At 36.1% G+C, this 18,419-nt stretch overlaps 1 protein-coding gene across 6 annotated transcripts in view; it reads left to right on the forward strand.

Annotated features, from left to right (window-relative positions):
• Nucleotides 1-18,419, forward strand: part of ASB3 (ankyrin repeat and SOCS box containing 3) — a 124,062-nt gene that overhangs the window by 96,498 nt on the left and 9,145 nt on the right. For 5 of the 6 annotated variants that reach the window (XM_072635580.1, XM_072635583.1, XM_072635577.1 and 2 more), the window contains 2 exons: nucleotides 8,097-8,354; nucleotides 17,926-18,059. In XM_072635580.1, the coding sequence (XP_072491681.1) occupies nucleotides 8,097-8,354; nucleotides 17,926-18,059 (392 nt within the window). The remainder of the gene's footprint in view (nucleotides 1-8,096; nucleotides 8,355-17,925; nucleotides 18,060-18,419) is intronic. The other variant, XM_072635582.1, reaches the window with a different exon arrangement.

The raw sequence follows: 18,419 nt of genomic DNA on the forward strand, positions 1-18,419 counted from the left end.
ATAGTGTCTCTTGATGGATGACAGATCCCAAATATTCTCCTTTAGTTGGTTCTAACACCTTTTGAAGGATGAAGTTATCGTTAAGGCAACTCAAGTTTTGGCTGCTCTGCTTTTGGCAGAGAAAGCTTCAGAATACGTCTGGATGGTTTGGAGTACCCTATTAGAACTATCTCATGTGTTTGTGCCAGGCTTGTGATTTGTTTCCAAAACTCTTTATTTCTGCCTCCACTGATCTTCATCCATACTCCTCTATTATATTTATGCCCTAGAGTTCCTGGATATTCTCACGTGAGTGATTCCTTAATATACAATTGTTTCTTTCTCTACTCTGTACCCTGCCTCACTCTAGCTATCCTGTTCCTTTGGAATAATTTGTCTTCCAGCCCAATTGACCTACAAGATGTTCTCTGGACATAACATTCTCTCTCCTGCATGCATGGCTTTCCACAGATTTTCACTCCAGGAATGCTGTCCCTTCTCATTTTTGCTTTTTGCATTTTCTTTTTCACTGCAAGACTGAGTCCAGTTGCTACGTTTTCTGAGAGACCTTTCCTGGTTCCCCTAGTTGTGAGTTCCTCCCTCTCCAACTTAGATTTATATCCACCCAGTAGAGTATGAGGCAGAGGTTATTTTGTTTTTGTCTTTGTATTCCCAGTGCTTTGTTAATGACTGTTGAATTAAATTGTTGAATATTCCAGGCATGAATCTTAGTGATTTGTATGAGATAAGATTTGCCTCCTTGAGTTAGAATCTCTATTTTTTAATAATAATCACAATTGCTAGCATTTCTATAGTGCCTTCTATGTGTGAGGCACTATGCTAAGCACTTTATAGATATGTCATTTGATTCTCTAGTTTTTTCCACTTATTAAACAATTTTACTCATATAATTAATTTAATTTGCCTTGGATTAATATTCTGGAAGATCCCTCTTGAGTGTCCCTATGAAATGAGGAGCACCTGAAGTAATGGCCTTAGCCTTTTTTTTTTTTTTTAGTTATTTGAAACATAAAGAAAAATAGTGTCTTCTCTACTAATGTACAGATCTGTAGCCAAAGTGATTAATGTCGGTGCAGTCAAACATTAACAGGTTCAATTACATGCAGGCAATTTCTTAAATGAACAGATGAGCAAACTCAATTGGGAATTTTTTTTTAAATGAGTCTTGCAAACTGGAGTTGGTAAAGAAGGAAGTTAAAACTTTTCCAAAGTTGTTTGACCTTCTGCTAAAGACCATGCCTGAACGTGGCCACAGAATTGAGCGCTGGCAGAGCTTCTCAAATTATTTCATCTATCTTTTCGACCAGTACTGATCACAATGCCTACCTCCCTCCCGCCCCAAATATAAAAGCCCAAACAAACCTAGAATCGATGAGTTTTATTTTTACCATAGTCTTGTGTGATAGATATGGCCAATTAATGTTTCATTTTTGTTTCAATTAAACATTTATTAAGTAGATGCTGTATGCTAGATGCTGGATAATATCAAGCCAAAAATGAAATAGTTCCTGCCTTCTGGATGCTTTCTCCTTTTCTTCCTTTTTAACATATTCAAGTAAATAAAAAGCAATTTCTACTTTTAAAAATTACTGAATTTCACCACATAATTGTTGAACCCTGTTGTGGGTTTTTTTTCCCCAGTCCAAAATTGGTTTATAATCTTTTACTGAGTAATTCTCACATGGTATAATTCTGTTTGTCACGCAGTTTAAAAGGTAAACAGAGTAACCGTGTATTTACCAGTGACATATAGATATGTATTTATCTCTTGAGCACTGTGAGCCAGGAGCCTAGGAATTCTCAGCTCACATGCATTGTCAGTATTCAGTTTTAATGTATATTCACGAGTATTCTGTGCATTCTAATCTTTCACCAAAGACAGTTTACTAATAAATGATTTTTAAGTAATACTGGCACAATTTTTTTAAAAGCCGCACGTAATGGTTGCACCCCACTTTTGACAAATATTTGTCTTAAGTCTGCAAGGATTATGTGGTGAAATATAGTTAACTTTTTATTAAAGTGTTGCTAATTTTGCAAGTAACTGAAAAGCAATGTCTACTTTAAAAATGTTTTATTTTTATAAAAATTCTCATTTTTCTTTCTAAAAATTAATTCTTTAAAATTAATTTTTAAATATTTAACTTTTCTACTTTTTGTACTTTCTAATATATACACTAGTAAAATTACTAAAAAGATGGTATGAGATCAGATGTCATGTATAGGGAGTAGCTGAAAGTTATTCAAGTTATTTTTTTTCATTTAATATAATTATTGAGCGACCAGCATTATGCATTTCAGCAGCATTTTGGTATATGACTGGTTAATTATTTCATTCAGTTCATTTCACAGAGCTTTTATTAAGTGCCTGCTAGGTGCCAAGCACTGCACTAGGCCCTGGGGATTCAATCAAAACAACCTTTTTAACATAAAATACTAAAGATCATAGAATGGAAAGGTCACAACGCTCAGGTCCATACATGAGCTCTGCCACAGATGATCATATCCTTCACCATGCCAGACTTGAGTTTCCTTATCTGTAAAAGTAAAGGGTTTTGACTAGGGAAGGGAATAAGCATTTATATACAATGTAATAAGTGTCAAGCACTATATTGAATCCTTTACAATTATTATCTTTTTTGATCTTCACAACAACCCTGAGGGATAGGTGTTTTTATTATCCCTATTTTACATTTCGGGGGAACTGAGATAAACAGATTAAAGACTTGCCCCAGGGTCACACAGCTGGTAAATGTCTGAGGCCAATTTTGAACTCAGGTCTTCCTTACTTCAGACCCAGCACTCTATCTACAGCACCATCTAGCTGACTAAATGATTCTAAGGCCCCTTCCAGCTCTATATTTTGTGATCCATCTAGCAAAAATGACCAATTTGTCTTTTTTCTGTTTCTCCTTTTCAAAAAAACTTGTTTTTAATATTGAATTTTTTTTGTTAACTAGGACTTATATGGTTTCTCCCAAAATTCAATGCTCTCTCTTTGGGAATTGTATCTTAGCCTCCCTGTGAAATGGAAAATGGAGACACACATGGCAAAATATGGTTCTGCGTGCGAGATCTATTCACTGACCCTTTTAAAAGCAAAGAAACAAAAACCCAAGACTCTTCTCTTGCCTCGTTAGTCACATTTTAACTTTATTGAGTATCTTGACACTACTTACTCTCTGAACAGCTTATGTTATTTTAGTCTCTTTTACTAAGTTAATTTTATTCTCTGTCTATGTAAAAGAAATACTCTTATATGAGTCCCTAAATTCATACTTATTGTATGTGTTCTGCCTTACCTTCACATCATTTGGATGAACTGTTGATGTTCAGAATAGTTAACTACTCATTTCTATAACTGATTTTTTAAAATTAATTTATTTTCAGTTTTTAACATTTACTTCCACAGGATTTTGAGTTTCAAATTTTCTCCTCATCTCTTCTCTTAGCCTATTCTAAGACAATGTGCATTCTGATTACCCTTCCCCCAGTCTGCCCTCCCTTCTGTCATATCCCTCCCTTCTCTTATCCCCTTCCCCTCTATTTTCTTGTAGGACAAGATAGATTTCTGTACTCCATTCCCTCACTTCCATAACAGTCATGTTGTGAAAGACTAACTATATTTCCCTCCATCCTATCCTGCCCCCATTTAATCTGTTCTCTCTTTTGACCTTGTCCCTCCTCAAAAGTATTTACTTCTAATTACTCCCTCCTCCCATTTGCCCTCCCTTCTGTAATTCCCCTCACCCTCTGTGTATCCCCTTACCCCCACTTTCTTGTAGTGTAAGATAGATTTTCATACCAAATTGAGTGTGCATGGTATTCCCTCCTTAAGTCATTAAGTGAGAGTAAGGTTCACTCTTTCCCTCTCACCTCCCCCCTCTTCCCCTCCATTGAAAAAGCTTTTTTCTTGCCCCTTTTATGTGAGAGATAATTTATTCCATTCTATTTCTCCCTTTCTCCTCCCAATATATTTCTCTCTTACCCTTAATTTTATATTTTTAGATATCATCCCTTCATATTCCACCTACCCTGTGCCCTCTGTCTATATACATAATCCCTTCAACTACCCTAATACTGAGAAAAGTTACAAATATTATCTTTCCATGTAGGAATGTAAACAGTTCAAAATTACTAAGTCCCTTATCATTTCTTTTTCCTGTTTACTTTTCTATACTTCTCTTGATTCTTGTGTTTGAAAGTCAGATTTTCTATCCAGCTCTGATCTTTTCATCAAGAGTGCTTTAAAGTCTTTTATTTCATCAAATGACCATTTTTCCCCTGAAGTATTATACTCAGTTTTGCTGGTAGGTGATTCTTGGTTTTAATCTTAGCTTCTTTGACCTCTGGAATATCATATTCCAAGCCCTGCAGTCCCTTAATATAGAAGCTGCTAGATCTTGTGTTTCCACAATATTCAAATTGTTTCTTTCTGGCTACTTGTAGTGTTTTCTCCTTGACCTGAGAGCTCTGGAATTTTTCTACAATATTCCTAAGAGTTTTCCTTTTTGGGATCTCTTTTAGGAGTTGATCACTGGATTCTTTCAATATCTATTTTACCCTCTGGTTCTAGAATATCAAGGCAGTTTTCCTTGATAATTTCTTGAAAGATGATATTTAGGCTCTTTTTTTTATCATGGCTTTCAGGTAGTCCAATAATTTTTAAATTTGTCTCCTGGATCTCTTTTCCAGGTCAGTTGTTTTTCCAGTGAGAAATTTCACATTGCTGTTTTTTCATGCCTTTGATTTTGTTTTATAATCTCTTGATTTTTCATGAAGTCATTAGTTTCCATCTGCTCCATTCTAATCTTTAAGGAATTATTTTCTTCAGTGAGCTTTTTGATTTCTTTTTCCATCTAGCCAGTTCTTCTTTCTAAGGCATTCATCGGCCTTTTGGATTTCATTTGCCATTTGGGTTAGTCTTTAAGGTGTTATTTTGTTCTGCAATTTTTGGGTCTCCTTTAGCAAGCAGTTGGCTTGGTTTTCATGATTTTCTTGCATCACTCTCATTTCTCTTTCCAATTTTTCCTCTATTTCTCTTACTTGATTTTCAAAATCCTTTTTGAGCTCTTCCATGTCCATTTCATATTTTTCATGGAGGCTTTGAATGTAGGAGCTTGGACTTTGTTGTCTTCTTCTTGTATATTTTGGTCTTCTAGTCACCAAAGTAAGATTCTATCTGATTCTTTTTCCGGTTTTTACTCATTTCCCCACCCATTTACTTGACTTTTGAGCTCTTTGTCAAGGTAGTTCTCTGCTTCCAGTAGGGGTTGGGGATGTACTATCAGCTGCTCTATGCCCCAACAGTCTGTCTGCCTAGAGCTCCAGAAACAGGCACTGCCATTGCCCCTGATGTGCTCCTCCACCCCCTCTGCCGCCCTGGGTCTGGGGCCGGACCACTCTCCTCTCTCATGCAGGTCTGACAGGTTTTTTCTATAGATCTTCCAATTTATCCTTAGTGTCTTGGGGTCGGGAATTCTGGAAGCTGCCACAGGTGCCAGAGATTCAGTCCCCCCAAAGCCTGTTCAGGTCATTTCTGTGCCTGGGCAGCCCATGCTGGACTGGGCTCTACTCCTAGGTGGGCGTGATAGACACTTTCCATCGACCTTCCAGGCTGTATTGGGCTGGAGATTTGCTTTGCTCCCTCATTCTGTATGATCTGCAGCTCCAGAATTTGTTTAGAGTCATTTTTATAGGTATTTTTCTGGGTTTGGAGAGAGAGCTGTGGCAAGTACCTGCTTTTACTTCATCTTTTTACTCCACTTCAGGAGGCTCGCCCCTCCTGAAACTGATTTTTTTTTTAAATTAAAATTTAGATGATACTTATTTTCCACTCCATGATAAGATGTGGGCAATAGGAGTTCATGTTATGAAAAGAAAACAGAACCTAAATCAGATCAGGAGTCTACATTTGATGGTCAGACTCTTATTTTTTCTAGAATTGGCTTGCTTTCCTTAGCATTAGCCTATTAAAAGCTTTTTTTTTTTCAATATGGAGAAAAGAAAGACTGAGGATAAGATAATATAGCTCTTTGAGACAGTTCAAGAATGGTTATACTCTTCTTTTTTTTTTTTTTTTACAGAAAACAAATTGAAACTGAGAGTTTGAATGGTTTGTCCATTATTATTAAAGTATTTCATTTAGGGTTAATTGGGAAAGTTAATTCTGTAACTGACAATCCGTCATCAAAATCTGATGTTCCATAGGCCTTCGGTGGTGTGATTTTACTATCCCTCATGAATGACAATATAAACATTACAACGTATAGTCTTTTGGAGAAGCAAAGTGCCAGAGTACACAGGGAGCTTGTTTCAGCGAAGTCCTACTTCTTATTCATTCTGGCTGTGCAACCCTCACCATTCCCCTTAACTTATAAGTGTCCCAGCCAACTATTTAAGACCATTAGTTGCAGAGAAGGTGCCATTCTGCATTGGTAGAGGAACTTATTGAGCAGGCATTCCCTATACTGATTAAATCAGGTCCAGTTAGAAAAAAAGTTGTCTAGTATGTCTTTTTTGATTGACTTTGCTGCTATGAGTATTTCATGAAGGAATCAGCTTTCATGACACTTAAACGATATTTATAATAGTTCATATAGCTATGTAGTTACTGCTACATTCCTGATATTGCAATAATTTGAACATGAACATATGTTCCTATCATAGTTTTACAAAGGGTTAGTTAGTCTTTTTAACCTTGTCATCAGAATCTCAATACTAAGTGGGTACTCTACAGGATTTTGAAACAGAGTGCTCATTTTGCTTTGGTGAGGTGAAAATGATACTAGATGATCATTTAGATTAAATTTATTTCACTTCAGATAAAAGAGTGTTTTAGAAGGATCAAACAGTGAAGATACTCTCATTTATCCCCTTCTGCAACCCTGCCCTTTTCCTGTCAAGATATCCCTCTGACTATCCATGTTATATAACTCTTGTTTCTGTATTTAGAGTATTAATTTTAAATTATTTGAGGCATGAACTGATCCTTTTTTTGGGAATTGCACATATGTATAAATGCATCTGATTAATTATCAAAATGTGTCTTGTCAGGTCTCCTGTAACATATATAAGCTTAGTGAATAAATGACTTGGATTTATCATAGTTTTGCCCCATACCTATTAGAACATGTCCTCCCTGATTGATTGACATATTTCTTTATGTCTAGGTGAGATGAGAACCTAATTAATTGTATTCAGAATGCTTGATTTAGATAGGACAGTTAGCATAGGTATAGGATGATGCCTACTTGGAAGCCACATTCTTATTACAGAATTATTTAAATTGAAAACTATATGTAATTAAGCAATGGCCATATTATCATTAATTTATACTAAATCTGTTGAATTGTAAAATATTTCCCTTTAATAATTTCTCTGAGAATGATCAATAGTTAATGATTTGGATAGTGCTATTTAATCTTTTAAATGAGGAAGAGCACAAATTGGAATTTTAGTGAAGTAGATATAAAAAATTTACATGGATTAGGTGACTTTTTAAATATAACCATGGGAACTTAGCTGCTTAAAACACTGATTTAAAAGTCATTTGAATAATTCTTGGAGTTATAATGTTTTATGTGGCAGAACTTCAGTACTTTATATTTGCTTTACCTACTCTAAGATTTTATGTGTAAGAATTTAATTTTATCAGTTAGCTCTATGTTTTCTTTTTAAAAGTATTTGAATAACAAAATTAATTTAAAAATTAAAACTACAAATTTGTCCTTATTTCCTAGATGGAAATTTTTTTCAGTTTTAGTTTTCCATTTTGAGAACTTCAAAAGTAAGGAGAGAAATTGACCCAGAATGTTGGTAAAGGCAACTGGAGTCTTTCAGATTTCCTAGTACAAACAAATTGACCTTTTGAGTTTAGAAATTGAATATATTATTCAATAACTAATGAGAAGAATAAAAAAAGAGTAACCTTGTTAAGAAAATACTTTATATTTAAGGAACAAGAGCATAATCTTTATTGCAAAAGCTTATATAGTTGTATGATTTAATTTGTTTTTGTCAATGGTAGTTAGAATAATTTTTTCCTAAGTGTCATTATCATTCTAACTAGATTATCTTCTTTTATTTTGGTGAAGTTCCGGGTACTTTGGAATGGTGAATATATTTCTGAAATATGGAGTCCAGCTAAATGAAATTCATTTGGCATACTGTCTGAAGTATGAAAAGTTTTCAGTATTTCGATACTTCTTGAAAAAAGGCTGCCCACTGGAATCATGGAACCATTTGTCTGAGTTTATAAAGCATGCAGTTAAAGCACAAGCAAAGTACAAGGAATGGCTGCCATCTCTCCTATTAGCAGGATTTGACCCAGTCAATCTACTCTGCAGTTATTGGTAAGGAATAAGCAGGGACCTCCCAACCTTTGGGGAGGAACTCTGTTTTATTTCCCCAGATCTTCAAGATCAGTTAATGTTGGGGGAAGCTGATGAACAAAACAGGGGTTGGGGCATGATGCATGACCAAGAGCCTCAGTGAAATGCCCATGAGATTTGAGGGAGTGCATGATCTGTGGTGGCAGCTTTGGGCCATGAACTCCTTCCTTGGAAATAACTTCACGAGAGGGCATAGTGATTTGATCTATCGTGATTGACCATTTGGAGATCACATTTTTGGTACTTAATAGGGGATAAAATACAAATTTCTGAAGTAGCTGATCACATACAAAATATTGTTATAAGCATTCATTGTACTATGTATTATTCAAGGCCTACTAAGTTATTTAAGACTTTTTGCAAGTTTTTATGCTTTTGTGGTTATGATTCTTTTCTCTCTGTCAGCTGTCATTTGCCAATGGGCCTGCTTTTAACAATACACACATTTGACTCTTATTTACTCAGTTGAGGAATAGCATTCATAAACATCTCTGAGGGCAGTGGTCCCCACAATATATTCTTTGGCCTAGATAAGGGGGAAATCATTTGGAAGAGGCCAACAATTAAATCTAATCTACTTTAGGACTTTTGAAAGAAGGAGGGAAAGTCATTTGCAAGAGGCAACCAACCAACCAATTAGTTGGTCAATAAGCATTTATTTTGCACATTTTATGTGCCAGGTACTTCTAAGAATTGGAGATAGAAATATAAAAATGTCTGTCCTCAGGGAACTTATATTCTGTTGGAGAGAGACAACATAAACATAAATAAACATGCATGAATAAGTATGAGGCAATTTTTGCTTGTTTTGGAGGGAGCGCCAGCAGCTGTGGAGATCAGGAAAAGCTTCATGTAGGTATTAGGTTAGTGGGGTTTTGAAGGAAATAAGAATTCTAAGAAGTAGAGGTTATGTGGAAGTGCATTCAAAAATGCTCCAAGGAGGAGCATTCCATCCAGGAAATGAAATACATGTGAAGAACAGCAAAAAGACTAGTTTAGTTAGATCTGAAACTAGAGAGAGGAGTGGGCTAATATATAATAAGATTGGAAAGGTACGTTGGGACCAGCTTGTGAAAGGCTATAAAAGTTGAAGAAGTGCTCATTCTTGATCCTACAGGCAATAAAGAACTGTTAGAGTTTATTTAAGCAAGTGGCATGTTTAGACTTCTGCTTTAGAAAATGACTTTAGCAGCTTTTTGAGAATGGATTAGAGATGGGAGAAACTTGAGACTAGAGAAGGCTAGCCATGTATTTCCAAGCATCAAAGCTAAAGAAGAAGATTCTTTTCATATTTTTGTTTTATTTATTGCTAAAATTGCAACAGTATTTTGACCACCATTTTTCGTTACAAAAGTCCAGAAAGTCTTGTAACAATACCTTTCCATGGCATGGATAAGAATCTAGGACAATGGTTTGTCCAAAAAAAGACCTATAGGTTTTAGTTGACTGCAAATTCAATGTAAGTATGATATGGCAACTCCTAAAGTTATTGTAATTAGGCTTTATTAAGAAGAGCATAGCTTCTAGGAATAAGGAAGTGATAGTTTGTCCATACTCGGCTCTAGTCAGACTGCATCTGGGATATTGTGCTTAGTTCTGAAAACAGTTTGCAAGGGACATTGATAAGCTGGAGAGTATCTAGGGAAGGGCAATAAGAAAGGGCCTTGAGTACAAGATAGATGAGAATCAGTTGAAAGAACTGGGAGATGCTGAACCAAGAAGACATAGAGGACATGACTTGTATAGCTCTGATGTGATATTCACAGAGCCTAGGGCAACCATGAATATCTCAGAGCAATTCTGAATCTTGAAATACCACAGACACTCCACATGGAAGACAGAACCAAAACATTTATTCAGACACCAGAAAGCCGAATCCATCATAGTAACAAAAATCTATGCACAATAACAAGGCAGAGAACAACACCAGCGCCAAGCCTTCCCCCTGCTAGACTTCCCACAAAACAACTCCACAAACAAAATCACAAACAAGCCCTTTCACTCATGCTAGCCAGCAGCCTGCTCGCTTGCCTCCTTCCTGGCTCTGGCTGCTCTCATGACTAACTTCCTCTCAGTTCTGCTCTAGCTCCACCTCTTCCTTTTCCATCCATTCAGAAAACTCCTCCCACCACAGGCTCCATGTGACTGAGACTTCCATGTGACGCAGGCAGGTCACATAGGCATATTAATGAATGGGAAAGATCTCCCCATGAAGACTGCTATCTTCAATTATTTGAAGGTCTTCCAGGTAGAAGAGGGGTTAGACTTAAGAGGACAGAACCAGGTAGAGGATGGAAAGGAAATTGCGAATAGATTCATTTAGGCTTGATATCAGGAGAAACTTTCTAAGATTTAGAGCTATTTAGAAGAGGAATGATCTGCCCCAAGGTAGAGATTTTCAAAAAGATACTAAATGACCTCTTGTGCAGGCTTGAATTCCTCCTGAGTACGGTTTGACCTGGATAACTGCTGAGCTCTTTTTCCAAGTCTTATATTCTTTGATTTTGTGATTCTCTGAATAGGTAGAGAGATTACAAAGATCTCAATAAGTGCCTTCAAATTAAAGCAACATATATGTTGCCATTCAAAGACTTTGGTGCATGATACAGGGCTTAATCTAGGACTTGAAGTTTAGACATTAAATCCTCACCTCTAGAACTCAACCTAACACTTGTGCCTCAGAGACCAGACTCCTTACTCTCAACAGACCTCTGCCTAGTGGATTCTTTTTAGGGCAAAAGACTTGGGTACTCACTTCATTTTCATTTTATATGCATGGCATATAATAGACACTTAATAACAAAGATCTTAGAATCATATATCTCATGTTGCAAGGTACTTCAGTGGCCATGCTTGTTCGTTGATTGATTTAATAAAAAGATGGGAATCAATGAGGATGGTGTTGGAAATTATAATCATCAGTGAGGAGTGTGAGAGGCAGAATACTTATTTTTCATGAAAATGTTCTTTAGGAAAAGATTCAGAAGGTTCTGGACATTGTAAATACCTAATGACATTACAAAGAGAATGAAATTGATAATATTTTAACAGACAGGAAGTGAGTTATTAATGATTTGTGAGTCATTCCTAAATCAGCTGTGTACAGTTAGATCACTAATATTTTAGCACAATGAACAAAATTAATTCAAAGCTAGAAGAAAGAATACAACAAGAACAAAACATGATTTTCAAGTAAAACAACTTCAGTCTACCACATTTAGACAAGTTATTGGTGAAAAATAAGATATTAGTGGTTAAAAGTACATCAACATCAATGACTATTCCAAAAGAGCATATAAAGGGCCTAGTCATTAAACTCTTCACTTACTTGCTAAACTAGGAAGTATGGTGGTAAAGGGCGATGCCAGTTTAAAATATGAGCTGGTTTTTAAAATCTTATGGAGAGGATGATCAATCAATAAGCATTCATTAAGCTCTTTCTGAGTGTCAGGCATTGTTCTAGGCGCTGGGGGTACAAATTCGCAGAATGAAACAATTCTCATTTCCAAGCAGCTTACGTAGTCTAATGGGATGCAACAGATATGAATTTTGAGCACCAGTTCTTTATTTCAAAAAAGAGCAAGAGCAAAGCAGTGGACGGTAAAGCCAGTTTAAACAAAGCTTATCTAGAGCTTCAGTTAAACAAAACCATCTTAAGGGCATTGATCTGCATGAATTTTGAAAACAAATTATTCTTCCCATCAATAACAGTAGAGCCACCACAACTGAACTCTACTATCATAGTTCTGGACAGGTTTATGGAGAAGCTAGAAATGGCATTGAAGATAACAGATGAGAAAAGAAGACAGCTAAATGAGGTCAACTATATATAGAAGACAGCAGTGCTGGAGGAGACACTTAGTGAAGTCACTGGAGGATTGATTTTCAAGGTATCTGGAAAAAAAGGAGAAGTTTGGAAAAGAGTGGAAAAATAATCTCTATCTTTAATCTCCCCTTACCCTTTGTAAAGGCTACTGAAAGAACATCGGTAACGATTAGCTGATATATGCCTATTTAATCATCTATAACAAAATTTTTAAAAGAATAATACTACACATGCATAAAGGGAATCCTTGAAGAGGGTGTTAGCAAACCTTTGCCTTTTGATAGTCCACAGTAGACCATGTCTTTAGCCTTGCACAATTGACTGAAAAGTGTAGAAAATATATAATTCCATTGTGTTTGTTTTATTGGTTATTAACTATTAAAAAAACCCCACTGGATTTAGTAGAACAAAATGACACCTTAAAGACTGTCTTTCAATAAGATGTTTCCCTTGTATGAATTAAAAATATACAAGATTCCTTGAAACATATAACAATAGAGAAAAGTCTCATTGATGACTCTGGTCATTAACATCAGGCAAAGCATAAAAGAGACCTTCATATTTACCAGTGATATTCACTACTACCATGTAGGACATCCGATGTAGATTCAGAATGGAAGAGGGATTTCATTTACATGGTGAGATCCCCCAGATGCTTCTGGTTGTAAATAACATCATGTTAATTGCCCTAGGCCCTGGTACATTGGAGTCTAATAAATGAGACAGTGTAACATTTTGGAAAGACACTGGCTTCTTCCCTACTGCCTAAAAACATGCCTATGTCTTCTCCATCCTCAAAAAACCCCTCATTTGATCTTTCTATCCTGGTTAACTGTTGTCCTATATCTTTTCTGTCCTTTGTAGCTAAACTTCTTAAGAAGGCTGTTTACAGTAGGTGCCTCCACTTTCTCTTCTCTGTCTTTTCTTAGCCCCTTACAGTCCATCTCTAACCTTGAAACTGCTCTCTGCAAAATTACCAGTGGTCTTTTAGTTACCAAATACAATGGCCTTTTCTCTATGCCGTTCTCCCTGATTTCTGCGGCTATGATACCATTAATTGCCCTCTCCTCCTGACTCCGCATGCCTGCACTATTGAAATAAACCACTGGTGGATCTGCCTGTGTCAAGTATATCTCCACCCCAATCCATCTTTCATTAAGCCACCAAAGTATTTTCCTAAAATGCAGGTCTGACCATATCACCTCCCTATTCAGTAAGCTCTGTTGGTTCTGTGTTGCTTCAAGCTCAAATGCAAAATCCTTTGCTTGGCATTGAAACCCTTCTTAGCCTAGCTACCTTCTGCCTCTCTGGTGTCTTACACTTTAGCCCTTGCCACATTTTCTTCAGTTCAGTGACACTATCTTCCTTGCTGTTCCTCAAAGAAGACACTTCCTCTCTTGAATTAGGGAGTTATCTTTGGCTCTCTCCTGTGCCTGGAATGCTCTCCCTCCTCATCTCTGCCTACTGGCTTCCTTGGCTTTTTTAAGTCCCAACTAAATCTCGTTTTCTGTGAGTATCCTTTCCTAACCCCTCTCCTGGTGCCTTCTCTTGGTTGATTATTTCCCATTTGTTTTGTACTTATTTGTTAGATTGTTGTCTCCTCCATTAGATTGCGAGCTCCTTGTGTCTCCAGCACTTAGCACAATGCCCAGCACTTAGCAGGTGCTTAAAAATATTTATTGTTTGTAACTGATTAATACCTGTACTGTCATGTCACTGTTGTTTGCCTATGACATGGAGTGCTATCATGTCTGAAGCATTAAAAATCAGTGGCACCCAGAGAATAAAGGAAAACATAATCATTGTGAGTAGGCTAGAACATATTACAAACAGGGAATCATTAAGGAGAAGTAGAAGAAAGAATGTTAACAAAGAAATTATGTGAAAAATATGATGGTCATGAAGAGAGCAAAGGATATCTGATAGGTTTTGTGCCCCATTGGTAACCTTGTGACAGTAAGAGTAAGAAAGATTCTCACAGGTTTGTGTGGATTTCCTTTGGTAAACTCATGGAAGGATCTAGACAAGAATCTCATAGGATGGGCTGGCTTGGATAGGTTTTAATCTTAATCAGTGAGGGAATCTCTACATTGATTAGATTTTTGATCTGTTTAGGTATTTGAACATTTTATTTCAGTATAAATGTACATTGTTTGTGGGTTAATCTGATGATGAAACCACTGTGACATTGAGTTTCGAAAGTTGACTTAAAAATTAATTTCTGAATGTTACTGTTCATAAATTAAGGACTTTCCACCATCTCTTACCTGGAAATACTGAAGGGAACAAACTATATTAGCAAGAAAGGAGCACTGTAGGTTATAAATATTCTGCTATGGGAATTTCAGAACCTTATCACTCACAAACAAAAGTATGACCATAATTGTGTTTCAAGCTAAAAAAATGTGCCCTATACATTGTAGGGCACTTAGTAAATGCTTGTTCCTTTGAAGACAAGCCTTGGTTATTCTTTTTTTTGCACTTTGATGATAGTTAACAATTTACCTAGTGCTTTAAGATTTTCAGATTGCATTACAAATATTATCTCATTTTATGCTCACAACAACCCTGGGAGCTAGATGCTGTTATCATCATCATCATCACCATTTTATAAATGAGGAAACAGGCTGAGAGTTTAAGTTATTTGTCCAAGGTCACACAAATAATGAATATCTGAGCTTGGATCTGAACTCAGGTATTTCTGACTCTAGCTCCCATGTTCTCTCCATTATGCCAGCCTGAAGATGGCAAGTTTTCTTACTGTTTGCAATTTTTGCTTTTGCATTGAAAATGCCAGATGCTCAATGGAACTTAAGTTGGTTGATATTGTATATCATTTCATTGTGGGTAAGCCTGATATAATAGATATTGTTATGATTTACTATATTTGATCAGGTTTACATTCAAAGAGCAAAGTATAACTAAAAGCAAGATCATCCTATAAAAATCCCAATGTACTAAGTGAATTTTAAAATGTTTGTCATGTAAATTAGAAGGATTTTTTTTCTGTCTACAGATTATTTGTCTTACAATTTTTAGCATACCTGGAAAAATAATAGCCTGCCAAAATGTAATCTGTAAACTTGATACATTTTTTTCAAACTTGATATTTTTTTTTTTGTTGAGATTTTCAATGCAATACTGATTTCACCCCCTGGAATGTAATGGGAGAATAATAGAAAGTAAATGTCAGATGTACATTTTGTTGATTAACTGTCACTGGATTATGAGTATACAGCTGTTTTGTACAATGTGATGGTCAGTGAGGTTTGGTAGTAATCAATTTTTTAGTGGCATTATCAACACTAGTAAATATCATTCTATAAACTAAAGCTTTGCAAACAGATTTACCCCTCTTGTGTGTTCAGATAACTGCACAAAAATGTTTCTGTGTTCAGTCACAGTCAGCCATGAACTGCGTTAACCAAGAAAAGTGAAATTGTTAGAAAAGAAATAAGCACCATTACTAAATAACCTTTGATATGAACAAAGAGTTTTATTTGCCTTTATGTGTATTTCATCTTTGCATTTTCTGATCAGATAGGATTTAAATGTGATAGCAGAAAGCTATAGAAAATTGAAATGTTTTCCAACATATAAATGCATTACTTGCTTATTTAAATTTTGCCTTCAGTTCTTTTCTCCGTATATGAGTGTTTTGGGGGATTATCAACTATGAGAAGTAAATTTAATAATTCTCTACTTAATGATTTCAAGGGCAACTTATCTTTAAACCATAGAAATAAGTTGCCCTTGAAATGACAAATTATAGCAGATTTTTAAGTTTGTCTTTATTGCTTTTACCCTATTTGCCTTAGCTTTTAGTAGTAAGTTTCCAAAGCAAAGTGAAGGTTGAATTATCTAGATTATTTAAGCAAAGTCTTTTTTTAACCCCTAATTTTTAAAGATCACATCATATGTTTTTTCAAATATGTTGGTAGTAAAAAGGAATTTGTGTCAGAAGTGAGAAATCCTATTTAAAACAAGTTTTCTTTTCAAAGTTTTGTTATGTTTAGGATATAGCTGGGAACCATTTTTGAACAATCTATTTCTATCCATAAGCATAATAATTACAGTAATGATTCCATGGGCTCTGGAGAGCTCAGCAGGAACAGGTCCTTTGGGGATCTTTTCAGTCCAATCTCCCTACCAGTTTTCTTTTCCTTTCCCCTATTCTTGCTGGACATTTACCTTTTATTCTCCACCCCATGAAGGAGAGAACTCAAAACCCTTGATTAACTCTGCCTCTAGAGCCCCTTCCCCACCCCCCATCCTCCCCCTTCCAACATGGCAGCTCACACCTTTTGGATGAACAGGGAGTCACCGACTATATTCTTTTTGTTAAGATGGAGGACTACCAAGTTCTACCGTCCACCCTCCTGTTCTACCCCTCAAGACCCTTGCGTGTTATTTACCATTTGAACTGCTGATGAAACTTAAGGAACACGAGACCTTAAGTAGAACTTTTCTCATATTACACACTGTTTTGGTGGGGTATGAATTGATTGCATACAAATAATCTTCCTACATGTAATATAATATAAACATTACTTTCCACTCAGCAATTTTCCATCGACCTATCAGCTACTTTCTTACCCTAATATGTGTGTGTGTGTGTGTGTGTCCATCCACCCATAGGAGAATAGATTAAAGGCCTTATTTGTTTAGAAGATAACTCTCCTTTATTTCCATTTGTTCCTCAGAGAGTTATTGATGAACTAGCACTTACTATGTGCCAGGCACAAAGACAACAATGAAATGTCCCTGCCATGAGGGAACTTACATTGGAGGAAACTGTATATACATACAGATGCATAAGTAATACAAACTATGTACAAAGTAAATAGAAGGCAGTTTTTGGTAAAGGAGGCCCTGATTGCAAGGAGAATCCAGAAGGGCCTCAAGTAGGAAGTGCACTTGAGCTGGGCTTTGAAGAACAGCTTGTAGAAGGACAGAGAGACAAGAAATGCAATGATGCACGTGAGCATGATCAAGAGAGCCAGTTTAGTTGGTTCAGTATATGAAAGGGAGTAATGTAGAATAATCCATGGAAGGAAAGCTTGTCAGATTGTAAAAGCCCTTTAAATATCAAAAACAGGAGGTAGTAGGGAACCAATGGAGTTCATCAAATAGGGTACTGATACAATCAGACTCATGCTTTGGGAATATCACAGGACAGGGAAGGGGCCCTAGGGCCAGAGTCAGTCTAGGGCTCTGAGTTCCTTCTTTCACAGGATTGGGATGGAAAGTGAATGTATGGTCAGAAGGTGGATGAATTGGAGAAAGCAAAGATTTGAGAAGCAGGGAGATCAATTAAGAGACTATTGCAATAGTCCAGGTGATTGGTGATAAAAGCTTGAACTAGTGTGGTGGCTGTGTGAGTGTAGAATAGGGGATGAATGTGAGATTGTGGAGGTAGTAATGATAAAATTTGACATCTTATTAGATTTTGGGGGTGTGGGGGAGAGTAAGGAATTGAACATCACTCTGAAGTTGCAAATCTGTGTAACAAAGGCTGAAAGTTCCCTTCAAAGAAATAAGGAAATTTGGAGGTTGGTCACATGATTAACTTTCCAGTGTTAATATTTTTGGATGTAAAGGAGCTACCAAGGTACTTTATTACTGTTGGTTTAATTTATAGAATGCTTCCAGAATGTATCCCTGACTATTTTGTGTCAGTAACTGTGCTAATTTCTTTCTGTGTAGGATTCACTCAGTTGATGATAACATTCTCAACTTTAGCCTGGAGTTCACTAATTGGAAGCGGCTTCCCCTTGCTATTGAGAAGATCCTCTCTGCTCATGCAGAAACCTCTTCCTGGGTCCCACTAAATCATTTTGGTAAGCCATTTGGTTTTTATATTCCCTTTGTCCTCTGGACCATGATTTTAAGTGGAAAACATCTCTGTAGGCTATTGTAGTATGAAGATTGGAAAGCCAAAAATAAATGAGATGAACATTAATTTTTTTTCACCTGAGAAAAAGCATAGTTTAATTGCCTTAAGTTAAACTCAGAGCTAACTTCTCAAGTTAGAATAACTAATCTTTGAAGTAAAGTGGGTGTTCAGAACTGATACTTCTATTTTGTGATATCCTAATTTTTGTAGTTTACTCTAATTAAAATATATATTTAAAACTATCTGATTAGTTAATTAATTCAAGTAATGATCTAATGAAATGCAGTTAACTCTAATGTCCTAA

Source organism: Notamacropus eugenii, chromosome 1, assembly GCF_028372415.1.
Source record: "Notamacropus eugenii isolate mMacEug1 chromosome 1, mMacEug1.pri_v2, whole genome shotgun sequence".
NCBI classification, from domain to species: Eukaryota; Metazoa; Chordata; class Mammalia; order Diprotodontia; family Macropodidae; genus Notamacropus; species Notamacropus eugenii.